Raw genomic sequence first — 18401 nt, 5'->3', positions numbered from 1 at the left:
GGGGGCGGCTCGACACGGGGCGATCGAGGAATCGAGAAGAAAGATCAACGGGAAGATGGGGGGATTTCTAAAAAACAGAGGTATGGCCTGGGTAAGGCATCCCCTGTTAACTCTAAAAGTACCTGGGTATTTCGATTCTGACGGAACACACTTATCAGATGTAGGAACAGCGCTAATGTGCCTGGAATGGATAGAAGGGCTACGGAAAGTGGGTTGTGCATAAGGGCATGGAAAGCGGGGAGGAGGGAAAGGGGGTGGGGGGAACTCTCTGCCGCCGGCTGCCCGCAGAGAGTCTTGGAGGAGTTACAATGCGATCCCTGTAGAAAAGCGCTGTCCGGCCCATAGGGGAAGGCACAGCCAACAGATTAGATCATACGGTGCCCCCGGAGTACTAGACTCGGGGGAGGCCCTGGGAAAAGGGGAGGGTGATAGGGGTCTTGGAAACCATTCCAAACTCAAAAGAGAGGGTCGGGGGGGGGGGCAAAAGAACGAAGTCAAAACACAACTAAGGTATACAAGGGGGAAGCCCTCCAGGGGGGGGAAGGAACTGGAGTAAGAGGGCCTCCGGTGGAGGCGGGGCTACAGAAGGAGGGACGGGGAGTCTCATTAGCACGGGACAATAGGCAGAAGGACATCGCAAGATGATGACCGTTTAGGCAGGGAGAAAGTGGTGGGGGGTCGGCACCGGAGGGCGGGGCCGGCCCGGTGTATGTATGTGATGTATTGGGCACTGTCGGTGGTGTCTGTATAGGAACTAACTTGCCAGGCGCCAAGGGGCGGCCTGCGGTAGATAGAAGGGGAACCGGGGGGGAAGCAAAGAGGGGAGGGGGCGGGAGGAGAGGCAAGTTGGGGCCTACGGAACAAAGTTAAGTGGTGTACGGCACGATACAGATGGGGCAAGGGGCAATCAGCGACAACGGAGCACGGGGTAGAGAGAAGATAGACAGGGACGGGGTACCCCGGAGACATCCTCGGGACGACAACGGGGAGGGGGGGGGGGGGGTGACCCTAGGTAACCTCACACGGAGTAGAAGAACCTGTGGTGTGGCGAATTACGGATCGTATGTAAGATAACTCCAAGACTTTATGCAAAATAAAGCTGCTGTGGCATTAACTTTCCAACCGTACAATTGTCTCCGCCTATGATTGTTTGCGCCTGGAAGGGAGGTGGAAGGGGGAAGGCCGGCAAGAGGGGAATGGGGGGAGGTGGGGGGGGGGGGGGCCGCGGTGCCGGCCTTACCCTACACCGGGACGACGGGAGGGAAGAGTGGTGAGTGCTGTGGGGCGGAGGCGAAGGGTGTTAGGCTGCCCCCGCTACGGCGGGCGAATGCGCGCGGGACGCGGCATGGCAGGCGCCGCCCCTTAGTGGGGGTTGCCGGGCCAGAGACCTTCCGCCCCTCTCCCCCCTCCCCCCCCCCCCCACGCGGCACCCCCCTTCACGGGCGGTGTGCGGGGGCGGGGGGAGGGGGGGGGGAACTATCACTCACAAGGGGGGGAGGGGGTGGGCGGGACGGAAGGGAAGCGGACGCCCGGAAGTGGCTGGGGGGCACACGTGGAGCGCTATAGGGGGAGGGGGTCGCCGGGGGGGGGGGAACAGGAAGCCGGAGAGGAGTAGACCACTACAAAAGGGCCAGGATCGCCTCCAGAGCGATCTCGTCTCCTGGGTTCCTGTTCCCCCCCCTCACCACGACCAAGGACAAGAAGAAGCTTTCCCACCCGCCCTCCCGTTAGGAAGAAATGTGTTGTAACCAATTTCTTTCTTTTTCAGGTCGCCCGGCGGAGTTACAATGCGATCCCTGTAGAAAAGCGCTGTCCGGCCCATAGGGGAAGGCACAGCCAACAGATTAGATCATACGGTGCCCCCGGAGTACTAGACTCGGGGGAGGCCCTGGGAAAAGGGGAGGGTGATAGGGGTCTTGGAAACCATTCCAAACTCAAAAGAGAGGGTCGGGGGGGGGGGGCAAAAGAACGAAGTCAAAACACAACTAAGGTATACAAGGGGGAAGCCCTCCAGGGGGGGGAAGGAACTGGAGTAAGAGGGCCTCCGGTGGAGGCGGGGCTACAGAAGGAGGGACGGGGAGTCTCATTAGCACGGGACAATAGGCAGAAGGACATCGCAAGATGATGACCGTTTAGGCAGGGAGAAAGTGGTGGGGGGTCGGCACCGGAGGGCGGGGCCGGCCCGGTGTATGTATGTGATGTATTGGGCACTGTCGGTGGTGTCTGTATAGGAACTAACTTGCCAGGCGCCAAGGGGCGGCCTGCGGTAGATAGAAGGGGAACCGGGGGGGAAGCAAAGAGGGGAGGGGGCGGGAGGAGAGGCAAGTTGGGGCCTACGGAAGTGGTGTACGGCACGATACAGATGGGGCAAGGGGCAATCAGCGACAACGGAGCACGGGGTAGAGAGAAGATAGACAGGGACGGGGTACCCCGGAGACATCCTCGGGACGACAACGGGGAGGGGGGGGGGGTGACCCTAGGTAACCTCACACGGAGTAGAAGAACCTGTGGTGTGGCGAATTACGGATCGTATGTAAGATAACTCCAAGACTTTATGCAAAATAAAGCTGCTGTGGCATTAACTTTCCAACCGTACAATTGTCTCCGCCTATGATTGTTTGCGCCTGGAAGGGAGGTGGAAGGGGGAAGGCCGGCAAGAGGGGAATGGGGGGAGGTGGGGGGGGGGGGGGCCGCGGTGCCGGCCTTACCCTACACCGGGACGACGGGAGGGAAGAGTGGTGAGTGCTGTGGGGCGGAGGCGAAGGGTGTTAGGCTGCCCCCGCTAAGGGTTGGTGCGTCCGTAATGTGTAATGACCTGACTGGCGAGCCTGGGCGACGGAGGCGCAGGGACAATAACATCGAGGCGGAGCTGCCGTATGGTGACTGCAAAATGAAGGAACTGTAGCATCAAAGGGGGTGTATTGCTAAGCGACATGGTAAAGTTGTTGAAGTCGTTTGAGTTGCGAGGAAGAGGAGTCTTGAGCAAGACAGCGGCAGCAAGTACTGTTCACGTGCAAAAAGGGAATGTGTTCATAGGTGTACGTCGTGTGGGGTGGAAGGTTGTCACAAGGGTGTTTTTTGTGACAGATGTGTTTCCTTCCTTTCCGTCCTTAAGGAACTGGATCCGAATATGCACAATTTTTACGTGGGAATCAATGATCTCGCGTTAGTTGACGATTAACTGTTTTCTATGCAATGTCGTTGTGTGAGGCCGGTATGAGTGCGTGAATGTGTATTTGTGGCCTCTGATGTACTTGTTTTCGTATGGGCCTGTATGGATGAGTGATTGTTATGTGTTTGTGGCCCTGTAATGAGTCAAATTAAGTGTAAAAGAAAATGTGAAATTATTGGCATTGTATTTCTCTTGCAGGGGGGGATGGTGCTGATTTTCCCCGAAGGAGTTGGGATTCCCTCTAACGTTGGATTTTCTTATAGTTGAGGAAGTTATGCGGTTTACATGTACCTTTATGTTTTACAGGTGCGGTGGAAATCCAACTTTGTTTCAAGTTTTTTTTTTGGGGAATGGTCGGACTCGAGGGTGGTAATGTTGGGAGGGTTTCTATTCTAGTATCTAAAGATGTTTACCGTTTGGATCGTGTAACGGAAGTGTCAAGCCCGTGGACATTGGACTGGATTTATAATAGTGTAACGGTTGTGTCATGCCCGTGGACTCTGGGCTGGACTTCTATGTGCAACAATGGGGTCATGGAAAGTTGCTGAAAAGTTTTAAATGCTTTATCTTCCATGTAATTGTTTAGTGTCACACGAACATTTTTCAGTGGGTATGCCAGGTGTTTGCTTGTGTTGTTGTGCCTGCTGAAGTATGTTATGCCTGCTAGGATGTCCAAGGTAGGGACGTGTGCGGCTATTGAGTACCTCCTGGTCGGATAGTTATGGGTCGTCATGAGCACCGGGCGGGTTCATGTTACTCGGTACGGGTTTGGTGATGCTGGCTATATTTTACTGTGGTTGTAGTTCTTAATGCCGTTTAGTTTGGATCAATGCAGGTTGCGGCTATTGTATGTCCGCACTTTAGAGTTTGATTTCAATGTTTTCTGCAGTTGTATTCGTTTCTGCTGTAGGGTGAGCAATTTTACGTGAGGCTATTTTTACCCTATAGATGGCGGGGCGGATCTATTGGGTGCGAGTGATGATGAGTTTCTCCATGGCGTGTAGGGTGCCGGCCAGGCCTTGCACGTTATATAGGTGGAGTTTTGGGTTTCTGCATATTTTATTTTGCATGTTTTAGTTCGTGCTGGTGTTGCTTTGCGACGGCAGACGAGGGTTGTAAGGTGTTTGTTGTTTGTTCAGATAAGTGTCAGTAGTTTGCTTAGTGCTAGGTGCACTGAGTTTTTACATCTGCATGAGGGTAATGTGTGATGTATGAGGTTTGCTTATCAAGGGGTTGTTTAGCGTTGATTTCTATATCCTGGTGGTTGACGGGACCCATGTGTAGTGCTTGTTGTGGGTTTTGGATGGCCGGGAGGGTCCATTGTCGGGTGGTTGGTGCTCCAGCGTGGCAGGCTGGAGGCTTCGGGGGGCAGCCTGGGGCGGAAGGTGAATAGTGCACTGTTGGTTGTGAGCGTCAGTTCGGTTTTTGGGTGTCAGGTGTGGCAGGCCTGTGCTCTGAGGGGCAGCTCGGGGTTGGAGTTAGTGTTAGAGTTAGTGTCCTCGTGGGTTTGGTCCTTGGGTTTGAGTAGTAGGAATAAGGGTTGTGGGAGTTACTGGTGTTCCTGTGGTAGGGTTTGTGTTGGTGTTTTAGGTGGGTATTGGTATGGTGAATGTGTATTTTATAGGTTGTATATTATTTCCTGGTTTTTCGCTTTAGGCGGGCTGTTGGTATGGTGATAGCTGGAAGTGTACCATCTGGTATGGGTGATAGATGGCTTGGCATAAGGCTTCCTGTTATATCTATGTGGAGTTCATTTTGCAGCATTCGGCTTGTGGTGGTATGGAGTTTTCAGTGAATTTATTGATGGGGTGCACAGCGTGGTGGCCACATATTGTGCAATCTTTTTTTTTTTTGATCAAAGATTTTATTGGTTTTCAAAGTTAAAACATCATTACAAACATCTCTCAACATTCCAGGGAGAGGGAAAACGAGGGGGGGGTTGAGGGAGGAGGGGAGGGAAGGGGGAAGAGGGAGAGAAGGAAGGTTGGGGGAGTGCCAACAAAGGGGTGTGGTGGGAAGAGAGCAGAGTAATCAAAAGAAACAACAATAACCATTACAAACTCAGCTTCAGGGACCTCGACCAACAGACCGTTGAATATCACATAGGATGATTTCATGGCACAGGGCGCTCTTAACAGAGTTAGTATTACCCTTTCGATGGGTTTCACACAGTCACAGCGGATACAGGGTCAGCCTTGGCCTTCAGCCGTCCTCTTCCCATCTTCTCCATATTTTCCCTGCCTTTTGGGGGCACCCTCTTGCTTTGTACACCCTGTGCTCCATTACCGCACATATGTCCACGTCCGTGACTCACTGGTCATAGCTGGGTGTGCGCTCCGAATCCGATAGTTGTGCTATGTTCCGCCTAAGGACTGCGAACGCGGTTGATCACAGCAGTTTCTCATAGCGAGATAAGTCAGTTTCCCCAGAGACCCCCCAGAAGCAGTTGTTTCGGGCACCTCTGAATCGTCTTTCCCAGAACGTTAGACAGTTTATCGCAGCATTTCTGCCAGAGCAACTGAATACTACTACACTCCCATAGGATATGAAAAAAGGTACCTTCCTCTCGCCTGCAGCATAGGCACTTTGTGTCCGCGGCCCTGCCCCATCGGAAGAGTGCCACTCTCGGGTAGTAAGTGCGATGCAGGATCTTCAGCTGGACGAGTCGGAGTCTCGAAGAGATGGTGGTTTCACGCGGGTACATCAGGGCTTCCGTCCAGTCTTCTGGAAGGAGGGGGCCCACATCTCGTTCCCCTTTTGTTTTCAGGCTGGATAGTTCTGATGTTTCGAAGGAGGTTATTACAGTGTACATGGTGGAGGTGACCTTCCGCTCTACTCGATCTAGGACTATGTTTCGTTCAAGCGGGGAGTTTTCAGGCAGGTCTTGTTTGGTCTGTCGGTGGGCCGTCCAGGCATGATTTAGCTGCATATGGTGGAAGCTTTCTGTGTCCGGCAGGGAGAACCTTTCGTGCATTATCTCGAACGTTGCCAGATTGTCTTCCTGTACCACATCTCCAACGGTGGAGATTCCACGCTGGGTCCATTCGGGCCATTTCGGCAGTTTCCATACTTCGGGAAGGTTGCAATTGTTCCACAACGGCTGGGCCAGTGTTGTTTTCCCACCCCACCCCAAGAATCGAAGCGCTTCTTTCCAGATTCTCGTTATGTGGGATGCCATGTCAGATTTCGGAGGGCGGTCCAAGTCTCTGTAGAGGTGCTCTACTGGCTTGTTTGTAGTGTTGCAGTGGAAGCCCTTGATGTGTGGGAGACTCCCGTCACCGTGAAGCATGTCGTTTACTACCTCCATCTGACTGGCCCAGCAGTATGATTGCATCCTGGGCAGTCTGATCCCCCCCTCCCAGACGAACCTCGGAAGGATTTCAAGGGAAATTCTCAGGTGGCCTCCTTTCCAGAGCAGTTTCCGGAGGGTGCATTCAATTTTGTGGAAGTCCCGTTGGTCGATATACAATGGCGCATTTTGCAGGATGTATAGAAATTTCGGGAGGGTGATCATTTTAAACAATGCTGCCCTACCCATCAGTGTCAGAGGCAAGGAGATCCAGTGGTGAGTGTCGTCCGCAAATTTTGCCATTAAGGGGGAAAGGTTCAGGGCAGTATATTCAGTACGGTGCATTGTAATGTGTATCCCCAGGTATTTGAATTGCTCCTTCTCAATTTGGTAGGGGCCGGTCGCCAGACTCGACGATGGAGTGTTCCCTATAGGGAAAAGGATGGGCTTGGACCAGTTCACGCATAGTCCACAGAATGCCTCATATTGGCCCAGCAGCTGCACGACTCTGGTGCAGGATGTATTTGGGTCCTTCAGGTAGATGAGTAGGTCATCCGCGTAAAGGGATATTCTGTCTTCCCAGGTATCGGACCACCGGAAACCCTCCCATGTTAAGTCGTTTCGCAACAGCATCGCCAGGGGTTCGATCGCAATAGCGAAAATCATGGCCGATAGTGGCCAGCCCTGCCTTGTACCCCTTCCCAGACCGAACAGTTCTGATCGCCAACCGTTGACCCTGGTCCTAGCAACTGGGGATTCGTATAGCAGCCTCACCCAACTCATGAAGTTCTCGCCAAAGCCCATGCGGCGCATAATGATCCAGACAGCCTCCCATCTCACCGAATCAAAGGCTTTTTCAAAGTCAATCGCTAACAGGGCCAGAGAACCCTGTATGCTGTTGGCTCTTTCCAAAACCGCGAATAGTCTACAGAGATTCATGCGAGTTGATCTTTGTGGCATGAAACCGCAGTGGTCCGGGTGGATCAAGGAGAGGATTACCTCTTGTAGACGGTCCGCTAGCAGCTTCGCCAGTATTTTAGTTTCAGAGTTGATGAGTGAGATGGGCCTGTACGAGCTACATCTGTCTGGGGGCTTGTCCGGCTTAGGGATCACTACGATTGTTGCTTCTCGGAGATCTGGAGGAAGAATGCCCTTTTCACGTGCATGGAGGTACATTTGCCAGAGCTGGGGGGCTATCACGTTAGTACCCACCCTTCGCCATAGCTCTACCGGGAAGCCGTTTGGACCAGGCGTCTTACCGGTCTGGAGCCCAGAAATGGCGGCTAGGATCTTATCCTCCATGATCTCCCGCTCCAGTCGTTGCCTCTGCGCCTCATTCAGGGTAGGCGTTTCAATTCGCTCCATAATCGTAGCGCCCATCGGGGTTGTGGATTCACTGTATAGCTCTGCGTAGTATTCCGCGAAGCTCTAGGTTATTTCCTGGTCCGTCACCCTTGCGTTCGATCCATCCCCTTCGAGTCTCCGGACATGGCTACGTCCCTGCTCCTTCCTTTCCAGCCATGCCAGCATCTTGCCTGCCTTGTCACCGGTTTTGTAGATCCTTGCTCTCATTGCAGTGTGCGCTTGGCGCGCATTGTCCATCGCTATACTTTGCAATCTTTTTTGTGCAAGTAGCAACGTCCGGTTAGAGGCGGGTGTATTTTCGTCTACGTGCCTCTCCTCTGCCTGTTTGACCTGGAGCTCCGCTTCAAGAATTTTACTCATGTGCAGCCTCCTTTTGGCCGCCGTCCATGATATAAGTTCGCCCCTTAGCACCGTTTTGTAGGCTTCCCATAGCATTTCAGGGTTCGTTGCAGACTGAGTGTTTAACTCAAAATATGAGTTAGTGGTCTCCTGTAGTTTGTCTACCAGCTCCGGGTCTCCCAGATAGTAACTGTTCAGGTGCCAACATGGCGGTGGGACCCTCGGGGACGTTATAAGTAGCATTTCCAGCAGAGAGTGATCAGAGATGCCTCTAGGTAGCATGTTTATTTCCTGTGCCCTGTATAGGTCAGTTGCGGGAGTGAAGAAGTAGTCCAGTCTGGAGAGCGAGGCATGGGCCCCCGAGTGAAAAGAGTACGCTTTAGCGTCTGGGTGCAGTTCCCTCCACACATCGCACAGGCTGAGTGCGTTGGCGTACGTAGCAAGCCTAGTGGGGACTTTGGGGTTCCTATTTCGTATGTGGGATCTATCCAGGGTAACATTCATGACTTCATTGAAGTCACCGCCTAGTATCAGGCAGTCGGAGGTGTCATTGGCGATTAACGGGGTAATGTCAGTGAGCAGTGATTCTAGGAGGGTCGGTGGTGCATAGATGGATATCAGTGCAATGGACTGTCCCCATAGGTCGCCTGTCACATATATGTATCTGCCTCCTGTATCATGGGTCACTGTGTGGAGGTGGAGGGGCAGGTTTTTATGTATCAGGATCATAACCCCTCTTGAGCCCATCGTAAAGCCTGAGTGAAATATCAGCTTATAATTTGTGCGCTTAAATAGGGTACATTCTGTACCTGCGAGATGTGTCTCGGACAGTACACTATGTCAGCCCCGTCTGTTTAAAAATTGACGCACCAGGCGGCGCTTAATTGCATTGCCTAGGCCATTGACGTTCCACGACATGAGCCTCAGTGTTCTGAGAGTGTCGACTTTATTACGGTACTCTGCCATGTGAGTATGTGTCGGTGGCTGCCCTGCTTATCACTGGCAGCGTTATGCGCCTGTTGGAAATATGCCCGTGGTGTACTGGCGACCTTCCTGGCCATGTTCCTCTATTAGTTTGACAGGTCCCTGATGAAGCTGTGCTTAACGCACCCAAAACCCCCCACCCCATACTCCTCCCAACTAGAAGCATCGGTCGCCCAAGCAAAGATTCTATGGTGTCAACTGGACACCTAACATGCACCAAACTTAATATCAAATACAAGTGGCCTACCTCTAGGAGGAGCCCGGGGGGAAGGTAGCACCCCTCTAAAGGTGATCCCCGAGGGAATCCACGCGTAAACTACACCTGGAATTTATTGCACTCTCAGGGGGGTGCGGGGGGCTCTCTTTCTAACGTAGGGCTTAGAGCGTACCGCGGCCGCTACAGGTGGATATGTGCTGCCTATCATTGTGTGTGTGTGTGTGTGTACTGTGGGAAGATCTAAGGTCTGACTTGAAAATCTCTGTATGGACACAGAATTGACAGCCATGGTGAGGGGTGGGCGGGTTATCACCCCCCTAGGTCTTCCGGTGGGTCCTGCGGTGGTGGTCGGCGGGGTTCTCGCCGCTGGTCTGGCGGAGGTCTTCGATTCCTCCCCCTATTTTCGCAGGGGGTGGACCAGTCTCCCTCTATGTTTTGCTCGGCCCAGCGCCAAGCCTCCTTAGGGTTACTAAAATGGACCGTTGTGCCTTTATGGTAGATCTTGAGCTGTGCAGGCAAGAGCAGGCCGCATTTCACACCCATCGGGTGTAGCTGTCTTTTCAGGGAGTCGAAGGATTGCCTTGCCCTTTGCACTTCCCTCGTTTAATCCAGGAAAAAGGCGATTTTGGAGCCATTGAACGTGACCGCTCCCTTGGCGCACGCATGTTGCAGCAGGGCATTGCGGTCTCGGTAATTTAAGAATCGTGCTATCACAGTTCGTGGAGGGGCGCCAGGCGGTGGCCTGCCCGTGGGCACCCTATGTGCCCTTTCTATGGAAAAGAACTTGGAAAAGGCATCGGGCTCATATAGGTCGGAAAGCCATTGTTCTAGAAAGAGTTCCATGCAGGGGCCCTCTGCCTTTTCGGGTATACCCAGGATGCGCACATTATTGCGCCTGGACCTGCCCTCTCCCTCTTCAAATCTGTCCTCCAGCACCTTCAGTTTGGACGTTGTGTTATGAAGCTGCTGTTGCACGGTGTTCATTCTGTCCTCCGTAGTGGAAATGCACTGCTCAGCTTCCCCGGTGCGTGCCGTCAGATTTGGAGGTCGTGCCTAAGGAGGGAGACGTCCATGCTAATTCGATCGATTTTCTGCTCCATGGACATGGGGGAGTCGGTAATGGCGGCCATGATGTCTTTGAGTGATATTCCTTGGTCCGTCTCCATGTCGTCTGAGAGTTGCGGGTGGTGTTTAGTGGGCTGGGGAGGAGGAATGGTGTACTGATCCATTTTGCTTTGGGCGTGAAGTTTCCTCGGCCTGTCCTTCTCCATAGCGCCCAGTCCGCCGTGTATGGGCCGATGTGGGCGCCCGTCTAGCCAGCTTTTGCCAGGTGTGCCTCTTGTCTCTTTTAGCTTGTTGGCAACCCTTTGTAGCTGCTGTGCTCCGGTGATATGTCCTCACTCCAGGGTCGACGGAACCGTCTGTCGCCCAGCGGCAGCACGCCTCCCGGGGCAGGGCGTGTCCCTCACTCTCGCACCGGCCCACGGGTCCACGCGTATGATACTGGGGTCACCTCTCCGGGCCACCCCACCCCCCTATTGTCAGAGGGGTGTGCAGGCCTCTCTCCCCCAGCAGACCTTCTTGACGTCTCGGCCAGTGATGGTGCTCCAGCCAGGCCCCCGGGGGGCGGGAGCCGGCGCGGAGGGCCTATGCTCCACTCTTCGGCAGGCTCTCCCGCTGCCTTCTTGTCTGTTTTGTCCTGCAAGAGCGTGTCCGCCGATCGGGGCGCCCTCGGGCCCTCACTGGGTCCGCACCTTTCTCCCGCTGTGATCGACCAGTCCGTTGCGGTTTGGCCACCGTCTCCGCGCGACCTCGCTGGGTGTGCACAGGACGTTCAGCTGCGTGCGCCCGCAGCCATTTTGAAAGCGGGCCGTCTGCTGTCGCTACAAAACTTCACACGGTCATCTCCGGGGGAATCGGACCGCGGTTCTCTCCGATCTTCGCTCCGGGTATGCCCAAGGGTGTTCGCTATCGTATCAGAGTATTTCCAGCTCTTATTACCCCCGAAAACAGGCTTCTTTATATCAGGATGTTAGTGCGGCCACGTGAGCCGAGCCGATGCACGTCTACTGCATCCCGCGGTTAGCCACGTCCCCTATTGTGTATTCTTGAGTTTGTTTGGCGTTGTCCTCTTTGGATCTTTGATTAATCTGCGGAGGGAGACGTGTTGTATCTAGTGGTGATAAATGCAATGGAATGCATGCACGTCTTGCAGGTTGGAATGTATTCGTGTGGAATTGGGTGAAGTGCGTGTGTTCGGAGGTTGTCAGTTGGTGAATGCCTGCCGGGTGGGAGAAGCCGGTATCTTTTCTCCGATGTTACCAACTTCTACATGGAGACAATAAAGACCATAGTAATACTTACCAGAGTGCGAACTCCCATTATTACACCCTCACATTAAATTGGGTAATAAAAACAGCTTTTACAACGATCAGAAGCATGATGAATTTGGTGTGAAGAGCTAAATAAAACCCCAATATCATTATAGCTTAGGGACCTCCCTGGGTTTCTACTGTTATTTCCAGCTTCATATGTAGTGATTAGCTCTATTATTAGATTAATTCAGGGCTTTAGGTGGGCAGTGAAGGGAGACTCAAGGCATGGCTCCAGGATGGCTGTGACTAGATGAAAAGCTCTCCTCAAGACACCTTACCGCAAGCATTTGCACACAGCCTGTAGTAAGTGCTGGCTAGTGAGCAAGAGAAACCTCAGCAGACTTTCAACCATTGAAGCTTTAGACCTCGCATCAGCTGGATGAACGTTTCCTTTGTATTGCATTGAGACCGGGCCCTGGTATTCAGATGTGGGCAAGGGTTTGTATCTCCAGCCAGATGCAGACAATGGCATCCCATAAGGCCTTTTCTGCCATGGTCACTTTGTTCTGATGCTGGCATCTGTCCTACGTCATATTGATAATTACAGACGCCTGCAGATAGAGCGTCGCCCTGCTGGCATTTCTTGCTGTGGGTGCAAGTCACCTTTGCACACATGCAACGAGGGAAAATGCAAAGCTTCAAGCTTCAAGAAACATGACAGCTGCACCTCCATGTGTTATTGAAGCTACCCTGGCTTCAGTCCGGATCTCCTGCCCTGCATTTCCTGTCCGTCTGCTCTTCATCTTATGTTCTGCTGCCTTTCCATGGCCTTACCTTCTGCCTTTTACCCTGTAGTCCTCTTTCATCTCCTGTCTTTTTGATTTTTCACCTCCTGTTCCTGGTGTTGTCATCTTCTCTGCTCCTCCTGTTCACTGCCCTTTCCCTGCTAGCCCACCTTCTTCCCGTTTCCTTCCCATCATCTGCTTTGCAATCTCCCGTCCCATGCTCTTCCATATCCGATCCTCCTGTCCTTCCATCTCCTGTTCTCCAGCCCTTCCGTTTCCTGTTCTACTTCTCCAGTTCGTACCTCTGCCTTTCAATTCCCTCCAAGCTGTTCTTCTTTATCTCATAATTGTGCTCTTCCAGATTCTGTCTTCCTACTTTTCCATCCCTTGCCATATCCTCTCCGATCTCCTGACTCTTGCTTTTCCACCTGCTTCCTCCTGATTTTCCTTTTCCTGGCCTTTGGTTCGTGCATCTTCTGTTGCCTGCCCCCTGTTCTTCTGTCTTTTGTCTTTCTGCTCTTTAATCTCCTGTACTCATGCTCTTCCACTTGCTTTCTTTCTTTCTTCTTGTTTATCTCTTTCCCTTTGATTGTGCATCTCCTGATCTTTTCCACTGCTTTCCTGTGATCTTCTGCTATCTGACCTCTGCTTTGACATCTTCTGCCTCTTGCCCCCTGCTCTTCTATCTGCTGTCCTGCTGCATTCTATCTCCCATCCTGCTGCTCTCCCCTCTTCTGTTATCTTGCTTTTTCGTTTTTCCAACTGCTTTTCCATCCCTTTCCCTTCTGTTCGTTCATATCATGTCCTCCTGCTCTTCCATTCCCTTCCTTCTGCTCTCCCAGCTCCTGCTTGCTGCTTTTCCACTAGTTGTCTCTTACCTTCTAGCCACCATCCTCCAGCTCTTCCATTTCATACTCTCCAGCTCTTCCATCGCCTTTCGCCTGCCCTTTCATCTCCTTTCCTGCCCTCCCTTGATCTCCTGTCCCCCTTCCCTACATCTCCTCTCCCCCTGCTCGTCCACCTACTGCCCACTGTTTTCCCATCTCCTGCATCTTGCTGTTGTATACCATGTTCCCAGCTAATCCATCCCCCATTCTCCTGCTCTTCTGCATCCTATGCTTTTACTCATTCACATCCAACCTTTCCTACTACTCTTCCACCACCTGCCCTCCTGCTCTTGCATCTCCTGTCTTCCACTTTCTTGTACTATTCCTCACCTCTTCCATCTCCTGTACTTTGGCTCCTCCTTGTGTTCCTGTGATTCCATCTCCTGTTTTTCTGCTTTTCGATCTACCATGTTACTGGACTCCCATCTTCTGCCCACCTACTCTTCCATGTCATGCCCCTGCTCTTCTGTATAGGCGCGTTATAAATGTCATATAATATCATATCTTCCATCTCATCTCTTCCTGCTCTGTTAGTGACTTCCCTCCTGCTCTACCACCTCTTTTATCTCTTGTTCTCCTCCTCTTACACCTCTTTTCCTCTTGTTTTGCTAGTCCATCTCTTCTACCTCTTCATTGCAATGTCTTTCCCTCACGCTTTCCCTTGCATGCTTCAATATCCCGTCCTCCTATATTTCTACCTTCTGCTTTTTCACCTTCTGCAGCCCTGTTCTTCCATTTCCGGCCCATCTGTTTTTCGCCCTACTGCTTTCTTGTTCTGACTCTTCTGCTTTTCCGACTGGTGGCTTCGTATTCTTAAACGTCTGGCATTTTGGTTCGTACTCCAACATTTGCTGTTTTTCTGCCCTTCCATCTCACCACCTCCTGTTATTACACTATCTGAATGCCTTTACTCTGTCTCTTGACCTGGATATCACCTTCAAAGGACTTGGTTCCTTGTTCCCTCTCCTCTATCTCTTCCTCATTCCTTTGTTATCCACCTAATGCCCCCTATGTTCTCCCCCTCATTCTTTACCAGTGCCTGTTCCCTTTTGTCTCTCATCAAATCTTGTTCCGATCCTTTTCATTCTTTGTTTTTTGGCTCTGTTCATTCTGTACACTTTCTTTCCTCTAGCTCGCATATTGCCTTTCTTTTGGGTGCTGTATCTTGTCCTTCTGTAAATCCCGCCATTGAGCCATCCTAATGTCCTAACCCTCTTATCTTCCCAGCTCTGTATGCTGAAGGTTCACTGCCTGAGTGAAGCCATCTATCGCACAAAGGAGCAGCAGCGAGAGCTTCGAGCGCATGTGGTCCGGTTCCACGAGTGTGTGGAAGAGATGGAGTTGTACTGCGGCATGTGTGGGGAGTCCATTGGGGAAAAGAACAACCAACTGCAGGCTCTGCCATGCTCACACATCTTCCACCTCAAGTAAGGGCCATTGCTTGCATGTTTTATTACTTGCAACTGTGCAAGGTTAATTAATCCTTTGAGATGCTGGCTGGACCACATTTCGGCATTTTTAATTTCCTGGTATTCAAGCACTCTAAAAATATATTCATCTCATACCAACACTCTTACAATCCCATCTCACTTGGGCACTCTTAAAATATCACTCTGGGACTCTCAGCAATTCGTAATATCTCCCAATGACTCTCAAAATCTCCTGATCCATTCCATCATGCACCAAATCTCAATTTACGAGATAATTGTTCCCTAACGTTTGATAATCTTCTATTGAATGCACCTGCAAAGGGACTGCAATTGATTCTTCCCTAATTGATTAGTATTAGGAGGTGAGCAGGGTGGTGAGAAATGACAACAGTCTAATAGACACAGAATAAAAGATTGTCCACGCAATATATTCTTAGAAAAATATCTTTATGTAGATAAGGGAAAAGGCACTGCAGGTAAGTAAACACTTAACGTTCTTGGCAGTACTTGAAGGTCTTTTTCAGAGGATACAGAGAACTTTGAAAAGGTAGATTAAGATTTTGACTTTTTTATAATAAAGAGAGAAAAGTACATTTCAGTGGAAGTGAATGGGACAAAGCCTTGCGGAAAGAAAATTATGTGATCTTTGCAGGAAAGCTCCACCTTTGCAGAAAATACTAACCAGTGTGGTCCCCGTGTTCCTATCAGATCTGTAGGATGGCAGACCCTTGGATCCGAAGCAGAGACCCCTAAATGAGGACCAAGATGAAAAGGAAACCCCCGGCAGTGCCAGAGGGATGGAAGTAGAATCCCAGAGTCCAGGTAACAGTCCCAGTGCAAGTGCGGTGTCCAGTTCCAGGGGTGGTCTAGAGGTAATGTTTTCCAGAGACACCCAAAGGATTCAGCGACATTGTATCAGTGCAGATGGGACCAGCAGACCCCTGGGAGGATGGATCATTCACTATTCTCTGCAAACTCAGCCATGGGCCCAAACAAGTAGTGCAGCAAATAGGCACCAGGCCTTTGGAGTTGCAGTTGGTGCTCCCAGAGATGCTTAGATCCTATGATGTTCACAGACTCAGGAGCAGGATTCCAATGATGGGGATGTCCTCAGGAGACTTCAAGAAGGATTGTTGATGATGTGTCCCTAGAACCACATCAACGAGGAGCCAGCAACCTCGGGGTCTTTGGGTAGCAGGTTTGTTGGCATGGTGGGCAAAAATGGGCTGCATGAGCCAATGGATAGTGGAGATGGAATCAGGGCACTTGCCAGTTTTTCCCAGATGGGGAAAATCAGGTCCAGGAGTCACAAAGGAGCACCAGGTCATCTTCAGTAATAGGGCTCCTGCTTCTGAGACAAGAGTGAAGGCAAAGAGTTCCAAGGTGAGTAGTAAGTTCCAGAGTGGTAATGGGACAAAGTCAGTAGGCCTCCCGCATATATGGGGAAAATGAAAGTAAGTCTCTGACTCCACAGGTGTGAATTCTGCAGCAAACAACCAGAGGGAGGACCATTGGACACTTCAATGAAGAGACCCAGTGGTTGGCTAAAGAACCAGAAGCCCTAGGAGAGGATGCATTAATTCAGGAAGACCCCCAATGATATCCAATGGGAAATGCAGAGAAAACATCCTTATAAGGAATCTTGACCACAGACCTGAAGGATCCCTGAGGGTGAGTATCTTGAATAATCAACCACACTAGGACCCAAGGGAAGGTACCCACAGTGTTGGTTCCTTGAAATTAGGTTCCAGGGACTCTGAACAACCCGGTACGTTCAAGGCTTCTTTTCTAGGTGTGTTTTACAGGAACTATTGCCCAGATGCATGAACCCTTAGCAAATGACGATGCCCATTTTGAAAATGAAGAACAAAGGACCTTCCCATGAAGAAGCCCAACGAGGGGGCGCTAGAGGCCTGTCCAAGATTGCCACGTCCCTGTGAGCTCCCTGCACACACCCAAACAAATCTTGTCTAATCCCAGCATCCCTGACGACTACCTCTTAAAAACCTGCAGGTGTGCCAGCTGAACCCTCCGAGAACGATCCGGCAGCAGAAAGAACGAAGAAAATCAGTGCTCTCCCCATTGAGATCGTGCCGTGAGAGCGGGCCGCGCCAGCAAAGCCCACATCACGCAGAACGACAATACGCGGGGGAAAACGGATGCGACGAAAGGCGACAGGAGAAACAGCAGCCCGGGGACAAGAGGAGCCCGTCAGCAGGGGCCACCATGGCGGCGCACTGAACCGGAGCCCCCGCGACTCACCACCAACTCCGACAGCAGCCGGGGCCGCTCACCCCTCACCCACGCCGGTTCACACACGTCCAGGTGCGCTCCACTGCACGGGGTCGAGGCAGAGCGGCGGCGACATCACCCCTGCGTCCGGCAAGAAGAGACAGAGCGGTCCGCCCCCCCCACGAAGTGAATCAAGGCCAGAGGCTGCTTCATCCGCCGATGAGAAGGTGAGGAGTGGGGGGAAAGGCGGGAGCGGCATAGACACAAGCCTGCACACAGCAACGGGGGCAGTTTTGGTATCACCAACAAGTGGCAGCCTTAGGAAAGAACGCCCGATAAAAGAGTCACAAGCGGGGGGTTCCACCGCAAGTCGGCCAGTGGCACACCCCCAGCAAATATCCTTGCGGGGGCACCGGTCCCGCTCCCCCCAACACCATGCACACCCCCCCCTCCGGACCTATATGAGGCACGCTGCCCTCTCGAAAATGCACCGCAAATCCAGGCTCTGAATCCCAGTCTCTGCACGTCAAGACCCTCTGAACAACATCCCTTCCTGGCGCCAAACCCCACAAAGAAGGGGGGGAAATAAATAAATAAATAAATAAAATAAAAGCTCACGTGTGGAAAGCAAGACCCACACAGGCCCTCCTGGGCTAAACCAACGCAACACGGCAACAAACAAGGACAAGTGAGCGACACTCTACTCCACCCCTATCACCTAGAAAGCAGCCGCCACTCGGATCGTCCACATAAAAGGACAACACACCCTATCTGAGTTCAGCAAAGCTCCCGCAATAGAGACCCCAACCCCTCTCTCACACAGTGCGGTCCCCAATAACACTCAAGAGGCAACTTCCACCGGAGCCACAATGGGCATAACCGACAAATCCCAGAGGAAGCTCAACTTCGATGCAGGCCCAGCGCCCAAAACACCCAGAGCAGAGAACAACCCAGAATCCCTGTCAAACCTCCAAGAAGATGAGAACCCACAACAACCTGACTGTAAAGACCGGTGGGGGAGGGGGTCTGCACTTCCACTCTCTATATGGTAGAGGAGAGGCACAGCAGACCCCAGCCAAGATTCTCTATATGGTAGCAATGGACGAGCAATCAAGGCCTAGCTTCTCAGGAGGTGATGCAGGCTGGTTCTTAAGTACAGTGTAGTCCCCGAACCACCACAAAGGAATGTCCAAACACTGTATTACTGAAAACACAGTCTTTATATAATTAATATTCAAAGGTATGTACACGATCACAATAACGCACTTTGTACTCGGAAGTCAATAATGATAAATATATATACGTCTAGAGTGGTACCACTAATGTTATCAAATCTCATTAAAGTGCATCAACTGTACGGTTAAAATGTCACATAGATCAATAACG

The 18401-nt window shown here is 51.7% G+C and overlaps 1 protein-coding gene across 2 annotated transcripts in view; it reads left to right on the top strand.

The window, feature by feature from the left end:
• Positions 1-18401, top strand: part of RAPSN (receptor associated protein of the synapse) — a 447427-nt gene that overhangs the window by 407618 nt on the left and 21408 nt on the right. For both annotated transcript variants that reach the window (XM_069623106.1, XM_069623107.1), the window contains exon 7: positions 14581-14780. In XM_069623106.1, coding sequence (XP_069479207.1) covers positions 14581-14780 — 200 coding nt within the window. The remainder of the gene's footprint in view (positions 1-14580; positions 14781-18401) is intronic.

This window comes from Ambystoma mexicanum, chromosome 11 (genome assembly GCF_040938575.1).
Source record: "Ambystoma mexicanum isolate Mex_15411 chromosome 11, UKY_AmexF1_1, whole genome shotgun sequence".
In the NCBI taxonomy this organism is placed as follows: domain Eukaryota; kingdom Metazoa; phylum Chordata; class Amphibia; order Caudata; family Ambystomatidae; genus Ambystoma; species Ambystoma mexicanum.
This window is presented reverse-complemented; position numbering and strand designations above follow the sequence as displayed.